We start from the raw sequence: 21,373 nt of genomic DNA, 5'->3' as shown, positions 1-21,373 counted from the left end.
TCTAATATTTTGCTTACCTTAATTATAGTCGCAATACATTATAAATAAGTGTGATGTGTTGTATTTATAGACTAATTAAATTCAAATATAAATAAGAATAAATGAATATATACCCTGTTTCTTCTTCTTGAAAATGCTCATTCACAGGACAGTAACCTCTCCAGTATTTACTTTCGTTAACAGCAGTTTTGAGGCAGAGATCTTGTCCACTTAAATTACTGGCAAATATGTGTAAAATGTAAATATATAGAGAAAAATGAACATTTTCGCAAGAAACTGGAAAAAAATAAGTCAGGCAGAATAAGTTTAATACCAACATTTAATTTTCTTCTAGATTTTTAAACTGGTCAGCTTGATTTGCAGCATAACAGAAGGATTAAAGCAATTTATTTATTTAAAAAAATCACATACACTAAACCGCGGCACGGTGGCCGACTGGTTAGAGCGTCAGCCTCACAGTTCTGAGGACCCGGGTTCAATCCCCGGCCCCGCCTGTGTGGAGTTTGCATGTTCTCCCCGTGCCTGCGTGGGTTTTCTCCGGGTACTCCGGTTTCCTCCCACATCCCAAAAACATGCATGAATTGGAGACTCTAAATTGCCCGTAGGCATGACTGCGAGTGCGAATGGTTGTTTGTTCCTATGTGCCCTGCGATTGGCTGGCAACCAGTTCAGGGTGTACCCCGCCTCCTGCCCGATGACAGCTGGGATAGGCTCCAGCACGCCCGCGACCCTAGTGAGGAGAAGCGGCTCAGAAAATGGATGGATGGATGGACATACACTAAACCGTGGATATAAAAAGTCTACACACCCATGTTCAAATACCAGCGTATTATGATATGAAAAACAACACCAAGACAAATAATTTCAAAACGTTTTCCACTAATAATGTTACCTATAACCTGTACAACTCAATATAAAATAGTTTTTAATATTTTCAAGAAGGGTAATTCAAAATAAACAATTGAAATAATATATTTGCACAAGTGTAACCTCTCCTCTTATAACTGTGATGTGGCTTTTGTTCAGAATTAACAATTCACATTCAAACTTAAGCTAATTGGGAATTAGTACACACCTGCTACCTTTTAAAGTGGATCTCAGTGACCCAAATAAAGTTCAGATGTTCTAATAGGCTTTTCCTGACATTATTTATTGATTTATTTAATTTTTTGCTTTTCCAACCATAAAAAAAATCTCCCAAATACGTGTTAAAATATGTCATGGTCTAATAAATATATGGTTGAATTTTTGGCATAATTGGCACAACACTGGTCATCATCAGAATCAGAATCAGAATCAGAATCATCTTTATTTGCCAAGTATGTCCAAAACACACAAGGAATTTGTCTCCGGTAGTTGGAGCCGCTCTAGTACAACAGACAGTCAATTTACAGAACACTTTGGAGACATAAAGACATTGACAAAAAACAATTGTGCAAAAAGAGTCCTCTAGCACTTAGAGCAGTTCGAATGACTAATATTGCAATAGTCCGGTGCAATGTCCATTGTGCAAAGGGCGCTGAGACTTCAAGGAGTGTATGCGGTTTAAAGTGACGAGTAGTGCGATAATCTGGGACAATGTTGGTTGTGCAAATGTTACAGATACTACTCTGGCATGAGTGGCCAGTAGTAGTATATATATATATATATATATATATATATATATATATATATATATGTTCCCATATATATATATATCCACCACAGCCGGTCTGGGAGAAAAATGCCACTCCTAACCGGTCTGCGGTGAAAAAAAACCAACAATAAAAGAAGTCAGGAAAAGCACGCTAGAAAAACCTGATGGCAGGTGTATGCCATTGTCGACTCCCATTTAACCAAAGTTTTAATGTGATTGGTTCATTGCAAACACAGTCACATCACAGTTATAAGAGAGTGTGAACACTTCTGTAACAACATTATTTCACCACTTTAATAGTGGAAAAAGATTAGAAATTATTTATCTTGGTCTCAATTTTTTACATCACAAAAACCTGGCATTTGAAGCGGTACTGTATGTGTAGACTTTTTATAGCCACTGAAGCTAAGCGATTGTAAAGGATCTCATTAGGCTGTGTGGGTGTTGTTAATCTTGGGGCCATTGAGTGCACAGTGGAAACTTTTGAACCTTTTTTAATTCGGAATTTGGAGGATGGTACAATGGTAAAGTAAAAAGAAAAATCACTAAGTATGAATTGCTACTATCCATCCCTCTTGCAAGATCTAAGTTGTTTATGCAAATAAAGGGTTAACTCTGCACGTGTCTTGCATCACCAGAGAAGGATACACGCGATGGCAAACATAGATGGAAAAATGCGATGATGACCACAGAACCAGAAATGGAACTTATTGTTACGTCTCTGTCCTGGCTGCTCAATACAATATGACAAAGACAATTAGACGACAATAATAGTAAAAGGAGAACGGAATGCACACTGGAAAGCGCGTTGCATGAAGTCTGAATGAACACTTATCCAAATGCCTTTGTCTCTCATCATCAAAGTTAAAAGTGAGCATATAATTTACTGTTTTTAGGTTTTACTAAAACCAACAGTTCGCTTATTTTTACACCGGCATGCCAGTTAAAACATGTTCCCTAAATTTACAGGACTGTAAATACAGGTTTTAGTTTTTTTCATCAAGCAAAATGGTCTTATAAATCAGAATAAATCAAAGGTCAATCTGTGCCAAAGATGTGCAAATACAGAAGTTTATTCTCACGTGTGCAGGCCATATTGGGAGGATCAGAGTCAATCTTGTAATATCCTTCTTCACAGCTGCATAAAGTTGCTCCTGTGTGCCGGGCCACACTGTGGGGCGGACATTTACTGCAGAGAAGAGACTCCAGCAGCGAGCGGTAAAACCCCCCTTTGCAAGCTGAAAGACAGGAAGGGAGCGGGAACGGATGCCACAGGGGTGTTTAAAGTGGGGTAAAGAGATGAGATAGCAGCAGATGTACAGATTGAAAAGGGAGTCGTAGGGGGGAGCGAGGTTCAAATGAAGTGTGAGGAGAAGAAAAAACAGGACAGTACAGTTAGTTACTTTGACAGAAAAGGAGGTCAGAGTGGCAATCACACTTTCCCAGGGAGTTCTGATGTTATTTGAGATACTAGTTGCAGCAATAAAAGAGACATCCAAACATTTGTTTTTGTTCTATTTCTGTGTCTGCATCCCTCAAGGGATTACTGCGATCTCCTAATGTTTCATTTTAAGTGCAATTTGGGGACTTTCTTTCTTTCTTTTGAGCAGTGGACACAGAAGGCCCTTCAGCTGTTGACATTCAAGCATACTTTTAGCAAGTCAATTGTCTTCCGTGTTATTGATTGTACATGAGGCTGTGAGCTGTCAGAATGTGGCAGTCAAACTTTAATGCATTATGTATAGGCACTGATGGACGATTCAAACGGCTGCCGCTGCTGCTCAGCCTGGCAGTCTCCAGTTCCCTGATTTGTCATCAACGGCTGATTAAGAATTTGCACTTACGTCTGCTATACACAACAGCATTTCAGATGGGCGACACATCGCACAACAGAAAGCAAGGAACAGATGTAATCTACCAAACACAAACATGCATTCGGGTGTAAGGGTGGGTTGACACACAGAGAATGTTAACACACAAGAATGCGTCAACAACTTCTGTCCTCGCAGCGATCCAGTCACTGACTTATCACTGCAACATCCTCTCCCTTGTGTTGCTGTTGCTCCCAGACAGATACAAATAGACACGTGTGATAATGGAGCTTCCACAGCAGAGCCTTGTCCTCTTAAGGCTATGTGCTTGATTGCTCCTCTGTTTTTTATTGGAGCGCTTCTGTAGACCATTCAGACCACAACTGTGATTAATAACTACATTAAGCGTAGATAAAACCAGAGAGGTAAATAGGTGAAGGGAGGATAGAAAAGAGGGAAGAGCAGGACAAAGGAGATGTGGAAGATCTGTGTGTGTCTCAGGCAGCAGTGAGTCACCTTGATGGAACCTTGGCCAGTTGTCATGGAACGTTAGGCCTGAAAAATTCTCTCTCTGACCTTGCTGTCTGACAGGGGACCCCCGCCACACACACACACACACACACATTTAGCATATCTAAAGATGCCACACATAGTCAGTTGGCTTATGAATATCAATAGAAAATTGTCAATGGGGTGAGGAAAAAAAACTTACTCCACTAGCAATTTTCTCTACTTATTTCAAGTAAAAAATTTGATTGAAAACAAGTGAATATTGATGTGAATACATCTGTTTCAAGCTACTATGATGTCTTACATCATTCTCCATGAACTTGAGAGTAGCCTACTAACTGACGAATGGATAGAAAAGCATCGTGGTGCTATTTTCACTTGTTTTGTTTGGAATATGTTCCTTTTTTTTCTATTTAAGAGAAAATGGGCAGTTACCCCCAACCCGCCCCCACGCCTCCACTAAGATCCCCTGCCCCAAAATGTATCAATGCATTCCAGTCATCTTATGGCATCCTCTTTGAAGAAGGAAGTGGCATTCTTTACAAAACTTTTTGTTAACAGTTAACAACCTTGGCGGTGGTCTACGCTCTACTGAGGACCGGGAGTTTCGGTCCAAACCACTGAGCTGCTAAACTGTTTTTTGAGACTTTATAAATACCTCAATAAAGTTCTGTTCCATTCCGTGTGCTTAAGCCAGGATGTGGGAGAGACTATTGGATACCTGATCTGCTCTTTATACACACCCACACACCAAACCAGCCCACCACCCGACACACACACACACGCCAGATTTATCACCACTATCATCTCCGGTAGCTCCCCTTGACTTCAACCTCCAATTCCCCCTCAGATAGATTAGAAAGAATAGAGTAACTGTTCATTTCTAGTACAGAGCCAACAAGGACAAGGATCTTTGCCTCCAAATGTAATCCAACAATAATTTAGTAGGTTATTGGACAAAAAGTTAACTACACAATATGAAATTTGTCTTTACACATGCCCTAAACATAGCGGCCATGCAACACTCTGAAGGTTTGCCACAAAAGTTAACGGGTTTAGGGTAGCAATGCGTTAAAGAATATGCATACATTTTCAACTAATTTCAGTGCTTTTTGTACAATATCGTACAATATTCTCCAGAGAACATTAAACATTACCACTATCTTAGTGTGAAGAACATATCAAGATAGTCTAGGATTCACTGTAAACACAAACAACGATAAACAAAACAGTGATGAGTGAAGTTTTACCAGCTGTGATTAAATTACTTAAACATGTTCTCGTTCCATGTACATGTCAAGATATAAAAAAAAAAAGTAGACTAAATTAATTACTAAAGGATTACATTGAAAACGTATATCATCATATGTGTGCCCTGAAAAATTAACCATATCATGAATGGAAAAGCAGCATTTGTCAAATGTGGGAGGACATATGCTGACGCCTGTGTGCCACTGTCATGCAGGATTTTGGACTTCTGTGACATACCAAATTATCATGATTTCATGATTTTGTATACTTAATGGATTAAGTATACAAAATCATGAAATCATGATCATGGCATTCCGATCATTGGAATCTAGTTGCTTCTCGTCATAAAGGGAAAAACACTCTTGCAAAAATGTTCATACCAACAGACACACACACACACACACGCACACTGTTTACTGGGGTGAGACTTTTTACTGTATGGTTATGGTTGGGTGACTGAAACCCATCATTCCTTATTGTGAAAGCATCTAGCGTGTGTGTGTGTGTGTGTGTGTGCGTGCGCGCGCACATATGCGTGTTTGTGTGTGTGTTGGAATCCACATGCCTGCGAGGGTGTGCATCGCCCTTGGCCAAGCTGTCTTTTTGATGCCACACAGCTCTTAATGCACAGAACAAAGGGTAATAGGTAATTAATATGCAATACACGCTAATGCGCCTTTTGTGTGTATATGTGTGTGATTAATACGCAATGAATATGCATCACACAAACTGAGATCCCAGGCAATTAAGGATCTGATGGTGTTCTATGATGGCTCTTAATGAGCATCCTCTTTACTTGAAGACGTCACTTTAAATACGTTGATTCATACGGCAAGCTGTGTTTTAGGTGGGACTACAGGGAGCGCGTCAAAGGCAGCACACCGGTCCCTTTATTTGGTACCTGTGCACAATCCATGAGAGCCACTGCAAGAGTTGTATTAAAAACAGAACAAAACAGAGCAATTCAATTATCAGTATGTTTATCATTGTGGTTAGCAGGGCTCTCAAACTGCACTGCATCATCATTTCTAATAATTTGGTGACATTATTTGGCATATGAGACAGATTTTTTTTTTCATAGAGAAATTGTATTGGAACTCATAAAATTCCACGGGTAGACAAAATGCTGTGGACAAATTAACGCCATAGTAAACTTGGACACAAAATTGGTTATGTTAAACCCCAATACAATGCTTCTGTGTTACAAGATAGTATTGTGGACCAATAAACCACATTAGGAAACACAATAAATATCCTCTTCCTGTATTTGTCCCACAGCGAGATACTGGCCTAAGAAACACAAACAAAGAATCCATGAACATATTTGGATCTTTGTGTGTGTGTATGGGCATGTATTGGGATTCCATAACTTTGTGTATTATTGTTCATTCATTGTTTATGTACATTGCGTGTCTATATGCCAATGTGTGTTCATATTTGTGTATAACAGTGTGTGAACACAAACAATGCCAGATGATAATGCAGTAATAAACAATAGAGTCAATGGGGCTTTCCTGTCATGCTGAACAATGGTCCTCTCTGTCATCCAACAATCAGTCCACAACCACAAAACTAAAAAGGCCAAGCAAAAAGGTCGCAATAGCTTCTGAATATAAACCAATTTAGTGGACCAATGAAGCGGACATTAGCAATACATGACCATAAATAAGTCTAGCTACTGGCTGACCAAATACAACTACAAAACTAATCTACCAAATGAAGATATAAATCAGATTAAATATTTATATAATGCATACTAGTATTTAGCTAGGAGGAAAACAATTGCTCAATAAGGACCACCAACTGCAAAGCAGAAATGAGGTGAACTAGGGTCAGGGCCTCAATGGTATCACAGTACTCTAGAGAAATCATATCACAGAGAAAAACAACATGTGAACATTGTCACCTCAGCACCTTATATGTGGCTTGTTCCCAATAAACAATCTGCATACAAAACATGCATGTGTCAGTGTCCACTGTGTGTGTGCAGCTGCACGTACAGCTGGAACTCATTAACTAGATGCATGCTGATATATTACGCACTGCGACTCAGGACACAATGAGATAATGAGGAAGCTGTTATAGACGTATTTTCCTCCCAAAGCAAATGTGTTTTAAGGAGAGTATTGTAAAGCAATAACAATGAGCGCACGTGAAAAGGTGCATGTGAGGTGCGCGTGACCCTTTCAACCAACCAGCAGTCAACATATTAAAAAAGAATGAAGATCATCATCGGGACAGAATGTTTGTTCAGTTTGTAAAGCAAATTGATGAGTAGTTAAAATTTTTTTTGTGCATTATGAATGCATTAGCAAACGAGAATGGCACTCAGTAGAGCACAGACGTTGGCCAAGGCTGAACAATCACAATTTGGATCAGCACCAAATTTCCAACTTTCATAGCTACACACTTGCTGCATCTGCCTAAATGTTGTCATTAACATGAGTGCATGAGTCCCAGAGAAATTAAGCAAACGATCCCCTCTTGTAATGTTAACAAAATTGAAAAAAAAAAAAAAAACATACTGGATCTACCACTTTATTTTGAGACACACACAAATTGAATGGGTGATTGCTGGCCCATGCTCTTGTCCGCCCCCCCCCCCCCCCCCCCCAAAAAAAGGGAAAAATAATATTTTAAGGGGATATATCATGGAAAATGTACAAACCTGCCCACGAATCAACTGCAAACTTTAACAACCCACTAAAAACCTGAAAACCAACTACCATTTCTTTTATTGTTTTCATTAATTATTTTTTTTTTTTTTGGGGTGGGGGAAATACAATAGACTCTCGCATTAATTTTTTTTTTTTGGGGGGGGCACAACCCCTAAAGTGCTTATTGGTGGTTTATTCCAACTTATTCAATATTTTTTGTGGTTTAAAAAAAAATTATAATATTTTTTTCAATGCAGTTATACAGGTGTCACTTATCTGCTGATTTTCACTATTCACAGTCCGGCCTTGTCCCTAGCCCCTGCGAATAGCGGCGGTCCATTGTATGTGAGTGAGTTTACAGTGGAGCTCATTTACTGTACATTGGGAACAAACTCCACACTGAGCTTCTGAGCCAATGATTTAAGAGCTATTATTAAATTAGCCAGTGATGGATTTACGCAAGGTAAGGAGAGCTGTATAAACATTAGCAGTCTTATAATGTAACAGAGTACTTCATTATTTTACTAGAATTTTCATTAATCTGGACTTCGTTATTTTTATTTCTGTGAAATATCAAATAGGATGTGGAGTAGACCCTGGACTGGTTGACAGATAATCACAGGGCACAGACAGGATAAACAATCATTCACACTAACACCTTCGTACAATTTAGAGTCTTCAGTCAACCTACCATGTATGTTTTTGGAATGTGGGAGGAAGCCGGAGTACTGGGAGAAAACCCACGTAAGCGTGGGGAGAACACGCAAACTCCACACAGGACATACAGTATCGGCATAAAGCACATATAGACGCAATCACATTGACACCACTGAGGGGTTACTGAACACACGCTGCCTGCACAGAAGTCAAGTGAGTGATTATGTTCATAAGTTGTGGTCTACACTAATTTGCAGAAGTAAGTTATGTCTATATTTTTTTTTTGCATATACAGTATGTTAATTCATGTTATCTGTCCTGTATTTGCATTTTATGTATGTCAGGATCCTTGTTTGCTGTACCACAAAAATACATCGACAGTGGCATTTGTGCTGTGTCAAAACACACAACCAACCTGAGAATGGTTGTGTAAACGGTTTACTTTGGGAGGCTGACCTTAATGCATCCGAAGAAAGGAGACACAAAAAGACTTGTACAAGCCACCACTTGCTGGGCCACCGGAGACAAAAGGCTTTCATGGAGAGAAGCTAGCGCCACTGAATCAGGCATTTTATCAATATTTCACTAACCGAAGGAATGCACGTAAGCATGCGTGTATGTATTACTCTATCTCAGTGAGAACCAGTTTGACAAGTGCACCTTGCGGACATCGTTGGAAAATTATTCTATTTGTTTCAAAACCAGTTCATATTTAAATTAAGATTAGACCCAATTGTCAGTTGGTGCCGGACTCAGATGTGACTGGTCTCAATGAGGGTCGCACATGTGCGGTAAAACATGAACATGTGTGTGAATGCTAGCAGTGGGGTGAGTAAAAAAAGAGGACACCCTAGTGGGGAAGTTGGTTTACCCAACAAGCACTCAGAAGCACTTTAGTTGTCATGACAGCATCACCATGTTTAGATGATGGGGTGGTGGAGGGGATGAGGGGTGAAAGATGGAGGAGGAAGAGAGTGAGGGAGGGGGGAGAGGACAAAATGGGAGCATGCATTGAAAGCAGCCAGTCGGTTTCCAATGGAGCAGGATCTAAAATGATGAATGGCAGCCCATTTTTGCAGCAAATTGACTCAATTCATACTTGAGGACATGATGGAAAAGGCTTCCATCCGCCCCTTGCAGATTTCTATGCTATCATTCACCGCGCGCCTGTTAGTGCCGCATGATGGCTCGTCCATTTTTGTTCAAGCTCAGTTTTAAGTGTTTTACTCAAGAGGGACATTAGGAAAAGGGCTGAAGCTGCACGCAACATTGTGTGGGATCCAGGCATTTTAATAAACGACACAAAATATTAATCTAAGGAAGATATGAAAAAGAATACAAACAAACGGTTAGGTATTGAGGACAGTGCAATGGGAATAAAAAGAAAACTATCTGTAAAACTAAGATATTTCCTGTTTGTTTGTTTCTTTAAAACGAAAGGTGGTAGGAAATTTTGGAAAACTTCAAAATTAAACCATTTTCAATTTTGAGGACAAATTATGGATGGATGTTCACAAATAAACACAGCAGAAACATCCAGAAACAGCTTTTCCCAATCATACAAAATAAGATACACTGTAGGTGACATTTTAAGGACGATTTGCATAGAATTGAGGGTTATTATCCTTAGCTGAGGTCTTATCTCGCTCTCATTTATAGTTATATTCATGCTATTATGTAAACTAAGAACATCATCTGTTCAGTGTTCCAGTACCAAAATACATATTTTCTTCACTGAACTAGAAAGTGGTACACATATGTAGACTAACCTACCAATTGCAGCTTCCATATAGAACAAGTAATTATGTAGAAAGTCATTTTTCATTTCTACTTTCTTAGAATTCACCTTTTAGAATGTACACCCTTTCATATGGTTAATAGGAACTCGGCATTATAAAATCAATTTCCTTTATAGTCTATGGGAAAACAATCATTACTTGTTTTATTGTGTTTACATTCAATTTAGATGGCAGACAAGTGTTTTTCCACATAGACATACTGTATTTACTCCAAAAAGACATTACCGGAAGATGCCCTAAAATGCTTCACTTCACTTCACGACCAAACCACCGAAAAACACTTTATTTATACTTTTTTATTATTACAGCGGATCCATGCATGCAGTACATGCAACACAAACCCTCCTGACCCCAGATCGATTAATCACCAGGTGATTCGAATCAAACAACAGAATTCTTAGCAATTAAATTAATCAACTAATAGATTATTATGCCCATAATTGGTGGTTAAAATTATGTAAATGAAGCATTTCAACCCATTTAATTTTAATGTGCAGTAGTTTTGCACTGGGGGTGAATTGTAAAAAGTGAGAACAACCGCAGCGCGCTGTATTTGTGCTTGTTTGTCTGTTCATTTGTTGATTACTTTATGGTTTGAGTAAATTTACGCCACCATTGAACCCATCGTGACTCAAACGGAGAAAATAAATAGACAACAAATTTCTCCATTCAAATTTGTATCTGGAATAACACCAAAATGCTATGGATTCTTCCTAAAAAGGTGTTCCTTTTTCCATGAAGTTTTTTTGTAATCCTGCAAACTAACAAATCAAGCAACAGACACACAATACCTCTCTCGCCTTAGTATTTTTAGAGGTAATGAAGGGATACATCACGCAACCGAAAGCAAGATGGTTTATCCCAAAGCCCTTTAGCCCATATAGCTCATCATATTAGAATACGAAATAAAGCAGATGCATATGGATGTACTATATCTCTGTGTTATGCAAGTGACTGTAATACCCTCATCACTGCGACGTCCTTCCAACGCCATTCCTTGTTGTCAATCCTGTGGTTCCCAAGAGGGAGTCTGAACAAGGCTTCCTCGAGTTACGATGCCAAATACACGGATTTTGATGGCAGCACTACTGTTTGACAACATGGAGTTTGACATATGCTGCCGTGGCATTTGACAGTCAGGAAACCACAGAAGAGCATCAAGGGAGACTCGCCTCTTGAGTAAAGTAGCGCAAAGGGACATCCAGCCTTACCCATGACACACTTAGGCGATATAAATAGAAGGAACATTCTCTGCGGCACTTCAGCATTCCAGGAAATTCTTTTCATTGATGATACCAAGGCGGCACGGCGGATGACTGGCTAGCAGAGCTACCTCACAGTTCTTAAGACCTGGGTTCAAATCCCGGTCCCGCCTATGTGGAATTTGCATGTTCTCCCCGTGCCTGCGTGAGTTTTCTCAGGGCACTCCAGTTTCCTCCCACATGCCAAAAACATGCATGGTAGGTTGACTGAAGACTCTAAATTGTTTGTAGGTGTGACTGTGAGTGCGAATGGTTGTTTGATTACATGTGCCCTGCGATTGTCTGGCGACCAGTTCAGGGTGTACCCTGCTCTCGCCCGAAGATAACTGCGATAGGCTCCAGCACGCCCGCGACCCTAGTGAGGAGAAGCGGTACGGAAAATGGATTGATGTATGATGATACAAACACTCATTTTCATTTGTATTACTTATCCACTGTCATCGCGTTTCATCTTTGTTGCTTAATACTATCGCCCTCCCCGACATCTTACTCAATTTCACTGGCCATGTTATATCTTCGAGCATTTCATCTTTCATCTTTTGTCAGAAGCAGAATCTGAACACCATGAAGCTGTCAATCATTGGATTCCACCTTCATTTCCAACATGGCATACAGCTCTCAAACCATTATTTCCATATTCAAATTAGTCCTTCAATTTCCAATGGAACATTCCGTATTTCTTAAGCACAGCGCTCCTTTTAAGACCATTGCAGCAACATTGCTCTTAGCTTATATGCATTCAATGTAAATGGAGTTTTTCCTCCACTCATGATGAAATTCATCCGTTTTTATATCCAGTACCATATAAACTTTAATCATTCTTGTATCTCTAAAACCCTTAAGTCAAATGATTCTCTCAACCAATTCGCCATCATTTCAACGTTCTTGTGTTCACTGTAAAATATATTTTACAAGCTAGCTTTGTTCAGCTATTACATTTAGGCCAACATTTATCGTAATGCATTGGAATTTAAGTTTGATATCCTTTAACTATAAACTTTGTTGTTGACGATAGTGTGTAGCCCCCTCAAAGTCTACTTATCAATCATTGCAACCAGAAGTGCTGCCAAATATCAAATGCTGATATTAACATTGACAAACTGATTACATTTGATCCGTAGAGAAGTGACAAGTGCTATTATTAGTTTTAATCTAACCTGTTTTTTGTGCTTCAGAGGTGTCTGCCTTTATTCGCCTGTGCCTTTCTGACAGACCACCGTTCTTGCTGCTCTGTGCATTCAGAAAATTTGATGTGTGGCAATCCCAGCACCAGCGACAATAGTTTTAAACACAAAGGGCCTTGTGCAATGAGTCTCCAGTGTTAAACGTCCCGCTCTGGCACCAGCTTCCCGCTATCCACTTCTTTGTTATGGCTTAGATACTTTGACGGGAAATTTCAAACTTCAACACTGACAGTATTACAGTTGAAATGTGCAATTTTCATCACTGCATCATTCTTATATTTAGCCTCTGTGACTAGTAGTATTTTGACACGCCTCAACAGCAAACAAACAGAGAAAGAAGTAGAAACAGATAACAGGATGTGACTCAGTAAGCTCTGCTTTTGTTGGTTAGCCAACAACAACTATGATGCCTTCCACTCAAGAGGACTGCCATTGGCGTGCCAAGTCGCTCACTTAAGTTAGCTGGGACAGAAAGAAGAAGAAACAGACGGGATCAAGAAAATAGGTTGCACAAAATGGAGACTGGAGTATGATACTGCAGGAAGTTAAGTCACAGCAACAGAGTGAGCTAATGTGAACTGTTTGTTTTTGTCCTTTCTAGTCATCCGTCCAGCCATTTTCTAATACGCTGGTCGTCATTAGGCTACTGGTAGCAGCTGAACTGAAGCCTAATCCAACTGGCTTAGGCTAGAGGCAGTCTACACCCTGTAATGGTCAACAGTCAATCACAGGGTTTCTAGTCATGCATTCTCAACTGATACCCACATACTGTAGTATCAGCTTTGTACGCTTGGTACCCAGGCTGACCAGGTACTAAAATAGTACCTGGTTTCCCAAAGGAAACGTCTCAGTAGTGAGTGGAGGCCAGCTGAATAGGTAACATGCAGTGTAAAGGGGCCATATGAGAATGAGTTTCTCTGGAGTAAGTACAATAAGTTTCTCCCAAATACTATCCAAGGCCTACTGAGGTTTCTGCCCTCTTTCTATGAGCTCCCCAAGTTCAATCTAATCATATTTTTACTCTCATATTGAAACCATAATGCATTGCTTGAGTTTGGGAGAGCGAACTCAATGTCAGAGTTCTACCCATGTCTCCATACTATCATCTTCATCTATCTCTTCATCCATCTGCCTTCTTCTGTCTTTAGTTATCTGTCCTCACTGGCCGTCGCCCCAGAAACAACACTCATCCATCTCTTTGTCTATTTGGCCTCACACCCTGTGGTGAGAAATCTTCCATTTCTCTCCCATCCACTAGGTTTTCCCATCACTTCTCTCATCCTTTTTATCTGTCCATCCATCTATCCACCCCCGCCCCCATATGCAGTGTAATGCCCCCACCCCAAACTGTTCTTGTCTTGCTCTGCAAGCTCGCTGTGCTGACAGAGCCGCTAACATCTACACATCTCACAAAAGCACATGCAGTATCTTTAGCTGTCACCTCACACAACTGTAGCGTAACAACAAGGAAGTATCAAAACATGCTTAATATGCAAACACGTTTACTTCCTAGTCCTCTTTTCCTGTGCAGTAATGTAAAGAAGACGACTCCTGCTTTAATTTCAAAATTTCAGTGCCAGGCTGAAGACTTGTTTTCAGTGTTCAATTAAATATGTTATATATTTTTTTACAGAGGTAAATTACATTTGCCAGTTGGATGACACTTTTTGTTGAAAAATGACAACTTTTATTCAACACTTTTTGTCTTTAAATGAAATTTTCATTTTTTTCTGTATTAGCGGTTAACCAAATTGTATTGCCATTAACAATGTCAAATGTTACGTAAAACATACAGTTAATAAAGTTTGTAGGACGGCAACAGCTGGAAATGACTTTTTCTGGAACTTGGAAATTTGATGGACTTCAATTTCAGTTATTTTCTTTGGGGGGACGTAACGGCTTTGTATTCAACCAACAAGATTCCATTGTCTTCACTGCATATCATTACTTGATGAACTAAAACATTTTATTACATTCAGCAATGACCCCATTCACCTTGTTTTTGGCAGATCGAAGAGTCATGGCCTGTGTCTTAGTTTAAATTATATTTAGTTTTGTTTGATGTTGTCCTGTGTTCCATGTTGTTCATGTCTTGTGTTCACCTGTTCTCGTCAACCCTCTGCCTTATGTCAACCAATCAGCTCCCTCCAGCCACTTGTGTCTTGTCTAGGTGTTCCTCGTTGTCTCTTCAATTTGTTTGTATTTAGTTTCCTGTTTTCTTTCAGTCTGTGCTGCTGCATTGTTGTCTGTTGTATATTGTCTGTTGCTGTAAGCCATGTTTCCCAAGTCATGTTATGTTTTGATGAGTTTATCCTTCGTTTCTTTGTTACGTGGAACCTTGCCTTTTGGACTCTGTTAATTTTGCATTTTCTGCCTCTATTATCCTTTTTTGCCTTTTTTTGGAATTAATCATTCAAACTGTGCAAGATTGTTAACAACACTCTTCACTGTGGTGTCAAATTTACAAAACATTGATTTTCACTTTACAGGGACTTTAATAATCAGATGCCAACACCTTTGGATATTGAACATACAGTAACTTGTGGAGTTGATGACTGACAAAAGGTGTCCTTTAAGCGGAAATATTGATGTACCAAGATCAAATTGGTCACATTAACCAATTGAGGACATCTTACAGCTTTGTCATTCCCATTATTGTAACTTGAGAACAGGAGACTCAGCCCTCATAATGTAACACTTTCTTCATTGAAAGTCACTGCCGTGGCTTATTTCAAAACAAAACGTTCAAATGAACAGAGAGTGACAACTGGAAAAAGATAATTTTGGCACTAATCTGTCCAATGACGGTCATTTGTGGCTGTCATGAGTCGATGATGGATGATAATATATTTGACAACATAACACTTTGCTTAGACATATTCAAGTGACCAATCTATCCTATGCTACACAAACCATAATAATCTCAATTTAAGGGAGGACAAATGAAGCAAATTCATATCTTTCCAATAATGTACTTCTACGCAAATATGTACGTACTGTGTAGTGATGTTCCCTGTGGAAACGACTTACGTTGAGCGGGTATACTGTAATTCAAGTGATTGTTTTACACAAACATAGACATAATGTAGTGATACAAAGAGGGAACAGGGTCCTGCTGATTAAGCTGTAGAAGTGTAATTGTAGGTGGTTGTATTAAAGAAAAGGCAGAGGGGAGGGAGTGAAGAATTGGGAGACAATAAATGATTGACAGTGACATGGAGATAAACTGAGAGAAAGGCAAATGGAAAAGAAAAGACATGCAAGCATGAGGGAGATTGGAGGAAGACAAGTCAAGATAAAAATGAGAGTGAAATAGCGGTGTGTGAATGAGGTATGGTACTAAAAAGAGAGGAAGACAAAAGAGGTGAGAACGAGCTGCCCACGACCAGTTCTGTCCCACATTTACAAAGACTGCATTAAATCATGCTCGGCTAGGCAGCGCGCAATATTTTCTCAGATTGTGTTGCACTCTGACCTGCAACAATTCCCACTCAGCGAGGCATGCATGCTTCTAACAGGTGCTGAATAGGCTGAACGTGGCAATAATGTGCAATTGTATTATTTTCAGAGCAGCGCCTCACTTTTTAAACAGCAAAAAAAGGACTAAATGATGTGAATACAGAACCATACAAAGGTTCCTAAACACAGCAGCGTAATATATATAAATTAAATATAGTATTTTATTTAAATTCAGCAACAATGAAAAAAGAAAATTTAGGTTTTCATAATCTCAAAACTCTCTAGAAGTCCTCCCAAGTTTGTTTACAAAAACAGTAAACAGATATCAAGCTGAAATAGAGAAAATGTTTCTCTCTTTCCTAGGACCCTTCAAAGGCTGGCAGAGTGACAGTCTCATTTGCATGCATAAGTGGAAAAACTACTGTAGCTTCATTAATTACTAGAGGAGTCACATTTTTTTATTTTGCTCCATTGGCGATGCAAACCATGTTTACTGGTGAGCAGTGAGACGTCTTTTATCCAGAAATGAATGTTGAACAAGCGGTAATAATTAGCATTAACACAACGTTGTCTTCTTGGAGCAGAAAACACTAATACACTTTCAAATGAATAGCACTTTATGTTCTGTAACCTTCAAATGTCCCCACAAAAAAAGGCAGCACACCCACAGGAATACACTTTTAAAGACATAGTCACATTGTGTTTTACTTTGACAGTCAATTCATTTTGTCTCCTCAAGTAACTCCTTTGGTCCCATGATGTGGTTTTAAGGTAGTTATACTACATGTTAGGTTGGAGCAATAAATCATGAGTTGAAGGAAAGCTGGAAATGTGAGATACATTTTTTTGCGCCTTTCTGGAGGCATTGTGCAATGGAAAACTAGACATGCTAAATGGTCCTCGATAAAGCCGCCTTGTGCACTGCTAACCCCCATCGTAGCTCGGGGACAATGAAACAACAAAGTGGGCCGGCACGGCACAGAAGGGTAGATTGGCTGTCTTGTAATCAGAAGGCCACTAGGCTCGCAGAGCTCCACAGCTCATATTGTGTGTCCTTGAGCAACACTGAACCGCAAATGATTCACTACAAAAGTGCACGACGGATCAAGAACTTGTGTGTGGATAGGGAAATACTGCAAACAGTCTAGAATTGTTAGACAGCCAAAACGTGTTAATGAGTGAAACCTATTTTGGTAGGGAGTCAGCGAACAGGGTAAGGTGCCATTCTGACTAATGTGACTAATGGCACTTTACTTTGTGTCACAGAGTACCAGTACCAGTTTGGAAAAGGGCCGGTACTACTTGAAAACTGATTGGATGAACATTCTGCCTGTTACTTGCATTCCAGATCAGTCAGATAAGAAAGAAAAGATGAACCACCGAGTTTGAGCTTGACAAATCCAATTCCAATAAGGAGATGAGTAAAAACATCCTTTGTATCAAAAGTTGTCAGTGTCATTATTTTCTCTTTTTTATTTAGTTATTTGTGAAATGGTGTCTCATTCTGATAAAACTGCAGCCAGAGCAATATCCTCAGTTAATTTATAGGTGAGACTGTTTACAAATTTGATGTTGCATTTCACCTAAAAGTACAATATGTTTTCACCTTTCCACCAAACCAAGTGGTATATTTCATATATATATATATATATATATATATATATATATATATATATATATATATATATATATACGTATATATATAGTTTTAAGTGGTATATTTCAGTTCAGCACCGGTTATATAAATAGCCACACTTGGGCACACCAGTGAGACGGTGTCTAAATAAATTATATACAATAAAATAAACACAATACAGTACTGTACAGGTGTAAAGAAATGTTGCTCTGAATCCTTCTGTTGTCCACTGTCCTTCTTTAATGGCATTTTGTCTTTTGTTCCCATTCAATTAATTTTATTGTAAACATGAAAGAAGGTGAACCAATCGCTGTCTACCAATTAACAGATAGCTGTGTGCTTAGCTCCACCCACAACAAGAGTTTCAATGTGATCTACTGCAACTGACACCCTAATGAAGGGTTACTGAAAACTACTGTAGTTCTATTTGAGTCTGATACAAACTGACTCATTTGGTGGAATTATTTAAAATTGGCCAAACGCCGTTGTTGCTGATTTGGCCAACATATATGTATTTTTTGATCTACCACAATCAATCATAGCTTGAAGCATTGCAGGATGGATTTTTCTTTTATTATGATACTTATTCCTGCGACTCAAGCCCCCTTATCCATATCCTTAACCTTTGGGCAGCTGAAATACAGTGGTACTTCTGAAAGTTAAACGCACTTAAGTTGTACACTTCAGACCACAATTTTATGTAAAAAATACACTTCAAAAGTCAGTGCAATGTAAGCAATACAATTGATTAAATATCATTTTCAGGCCTCAATTTCCTGATTCATTTCCACTTTGAAGGTTCCCATGTATTTTGAAAACAAAGACATTGTAGGTTTCAAGCGTCAGCTAAGGTTTAAATGTGATGTGTTGTTGTCATGGGTGTGTGTTCTGCTTGTTGTCTTCCCCCAGTCTCGTACACACCTGCTCCTGAGAACATCTTCCCCACCTGTGCCTCGTTTACCCTAATTACCCCATGCATTTAACATCATGTCTCATTCTTTCTGGTTGCCAGTTCGTTGTATTTTATTGTCACGTTCCAGCATTCCTTGTTTCCACGTCAACGACTCATAGTAAGACTGTTCTGTTTATTGACCCTGCCTTTTTGCCTCACGTTTTTTCGATACTGTTGCCTTTTCGGATTGCCTGCCTGTGTACTGACCTCTGCCTGTTTATTAACCCTCTCTTTTTGAAACTGTCCATTTGAATTAGAGTCGTGCATTTTGGGTCCTGTCCTTTGTTTCGTTCATGACAGTTGTTTAAAAAAAATAAGTAAAGACTCTTCCAGGGGATCTACAAATAGTGTCAGAGGTGCTTCTTGTCCTTATAGATTTGAGGGACTTTGGAGTTCCTACTTTGGCTGAAGATCTAGAGAATAACAATGATAATCACACATGCGCTGTGACAGCACGGCTAAAAAGAGCATCAGAGAAAACAAGAGAGGACAGGGTGCACATGGGAATGTCAGTTGATGTCGGAGGTGGGAATGTTTGGGCTCTAGGCTTAGTGGAAAGGCGTTTGTATAAGAGCAGCAAAGTGCTTCGAGGCTCAGGGGGAAACACAAATGCACTCAGTAAAAAAAAAAAAAATACACTGCGATAAATAAAAGACACCAGATGAACAAAAGCAGGCAATTCGATCACAACTTAAGGAAAGTTTTTGTGCTCACCTTGACAGGATCCAAGGATTTCTTCAAATCCTGGCTGGCACACGCACTTCCCAATGGGAACCAGCCATTCTCCCTCAGTGCTGCAATGCATCCTGGGAGGCTCGTATAAAGGCAGAGAGTTGTTGATGCAGCGACCCACAACCTCCACCAGCTGTGAGGCCTCTGATGCGGGGATAGTATCAGAGAACTCGGCCAGGCTCTTCACAAGAAATGGGCAGCGTTTGTAGAAAACTCGGACCGAAACGAGAGCGATGCAGGCTCCCAAATCCTGAAAGGCCAAGAAGAAGCCCTTCCGAGTCAAAGGGCCTAAATCGCGGACTTCAGTGTTGAGCTTCATAACCCTATCCCCGAGGTCAAGCTCAGTGAAGCTCTCGTCAGCTGCTATGGTGTCAATTTTGATGTACTGGCTCTCCTTCAATGCCCTGTCTTCCTCCTCTGTTATCCCCTCCCCATCCCCCATATCGCCATCCTCCAGTTCGCCCCCATCAGTTTCATAGTAATACATGTTAAACGTCTCCTTGCAAGTTCCGACGCCACCAGGGAGGCTGTTGCAGTCTCTCAGGGTGAACTTGAGCTCTATGTAGACTCGCTGAGCTCCTTCAGTCAGTATCCAGTTGGTGTGAAGCCAGTTGTTCTGGTTCTGCTCCATGACCCGACACACTTGGTAGGTGTGGATGGGGGCATAGTCTTCATCTACTTCCCCGATTTCTTCCCACTGTTGCAGGAAAAGAAGATAACAAATGAGTAAAAAACAAAGGTTCAAATCCATGGACACAGTTAATGGTACTAGCACAAGACCATTTTCACCAAGCTATACTGTAGTTTGGTTCACCACAGTACAATTTGGAACTGTATACCATTATCTGTAAACAAAACACGTCTTTATCAATCAACAAAGTATTCTTTTAATCAGATGTTTATTCAACATTGAAATGGAAGTGACAACTGTCAAACAATTAACAGACAATTGTCAAGCTTTACCTTACCTATTTCTGCGGCCTATATGTCATCAAAAGGTGAAGAAAAGAGAGAAAATATACTTATTTCGCTACCCTATAAATCCTCGCACAGCGCCCACATTTAAAAAAAAAACAGTATGGTTTCGTTCAGTGCGGTACGGAAGGCAATTTCTTTTAGCATTAAGATTAGGGCGGGGGAAAAAAAAATCTAATAACTCTGCTCAGTAGACTTCAAATATAGGTAGACGTCTAATTTATGCCTCGAAGCTATGCCGGGACCACATAAAAGTTCTGCCTAGAACCAATGTTTGCACCGCCGGAACCAATGTTTCACACAGACATTTGTTGCAGACGGACGCAATGTTGGGCCATTGATAAACTGCCAAAAATGAACGTCTGTAAGTGACTTTTAAGACACTGTTAGATGTGTAATTTACATATAACATGATTTATGAGTGAGCTGAATGGTAGTTAGCGTTTTTTTTGGGGGGTGGCTAAAATGGTAATCGATAGCCCGCTAATGCCAATCACGATTGCTAACTGTTTAGCATTTAGCATTTTGGCGTCTCAAATTCTGTACACCCAATTTATACATATACAGTATATTATTATACATATTATTCATACACTCAGTACCAACATATGCAGTTTAAGGATTGAAGTCCAACCCTCATTAATGAGAATAAAATGCATGTTAGTGGTAAAAAACAAAAATGAAATAAAAAATTTTTAAAGTAAGAGTTTGGGGGCGGGGGGCAATTATTATACGACTAATAATCAATAGGAGAATCGATTCTAAAAAGATTTGACAGCCCTAATTAAGATCTTACAGGGTGACAAATACCTAAACTGTATTCTTCCAGTCATTTCACTGGGTTACTGGTCT

The 21,373-nt window shown here is 39.6% G+C and overlaps 1 protein-coding gene across 4 annotated transcripts in view; it reads right to left on the bottom strand.

Moving 5' to 3' along the window:
• The window catches only part of LOC133490151 (ephrin type-A receptor 5), a 142,001-nt gene that overhangs the window by 37,840 nt on the left and 82,788 nt on the right, over positions 1-21,373 (bottom strand). For 3 of the 4 annotated variants that reach the window (XM_061799828.1, XM_061799831.1, XM_061799829.1), the window contains exons 3-4: positions 19,529-20,243; positions 2,719-2,874 (exon numbers count right to left, since the gene is read on the bottom strand). In XM_061799828.1, coding sequence (XP_061655812.1) covers positions 2,719-2,874; positions 19,529-20,243 — 871 coding nt within the window. The remainder of the gene's footprint in view (positions 1-2,718; positions 2,875-19,528; positions 20,244-21,373) is intronic. The other variant, XM_061799830.1, reaches the window with a different exon arrangement.

The sequence above is a fragment of the Phyllopteryx taeniolatus genome, chromosome 15 (genome assembly GCF_024500385.1).
Source record: "Phyllopteryx taeniolatus isolate TA_2022b chromosome 15, UOR_Ptae_1.2, whole genome shotgun sequence".
NCBI classification, from domain to species: Eukaryota; Metazoa; Chordata; class Actinopteri; order Syngnathiformes; family Syngnathidae; genus Phyllopteryx; species Phyllopteryx taeniolatus.
This window is presented reverse-complemented; position numbering and strand designations above follow the sequence as displayed.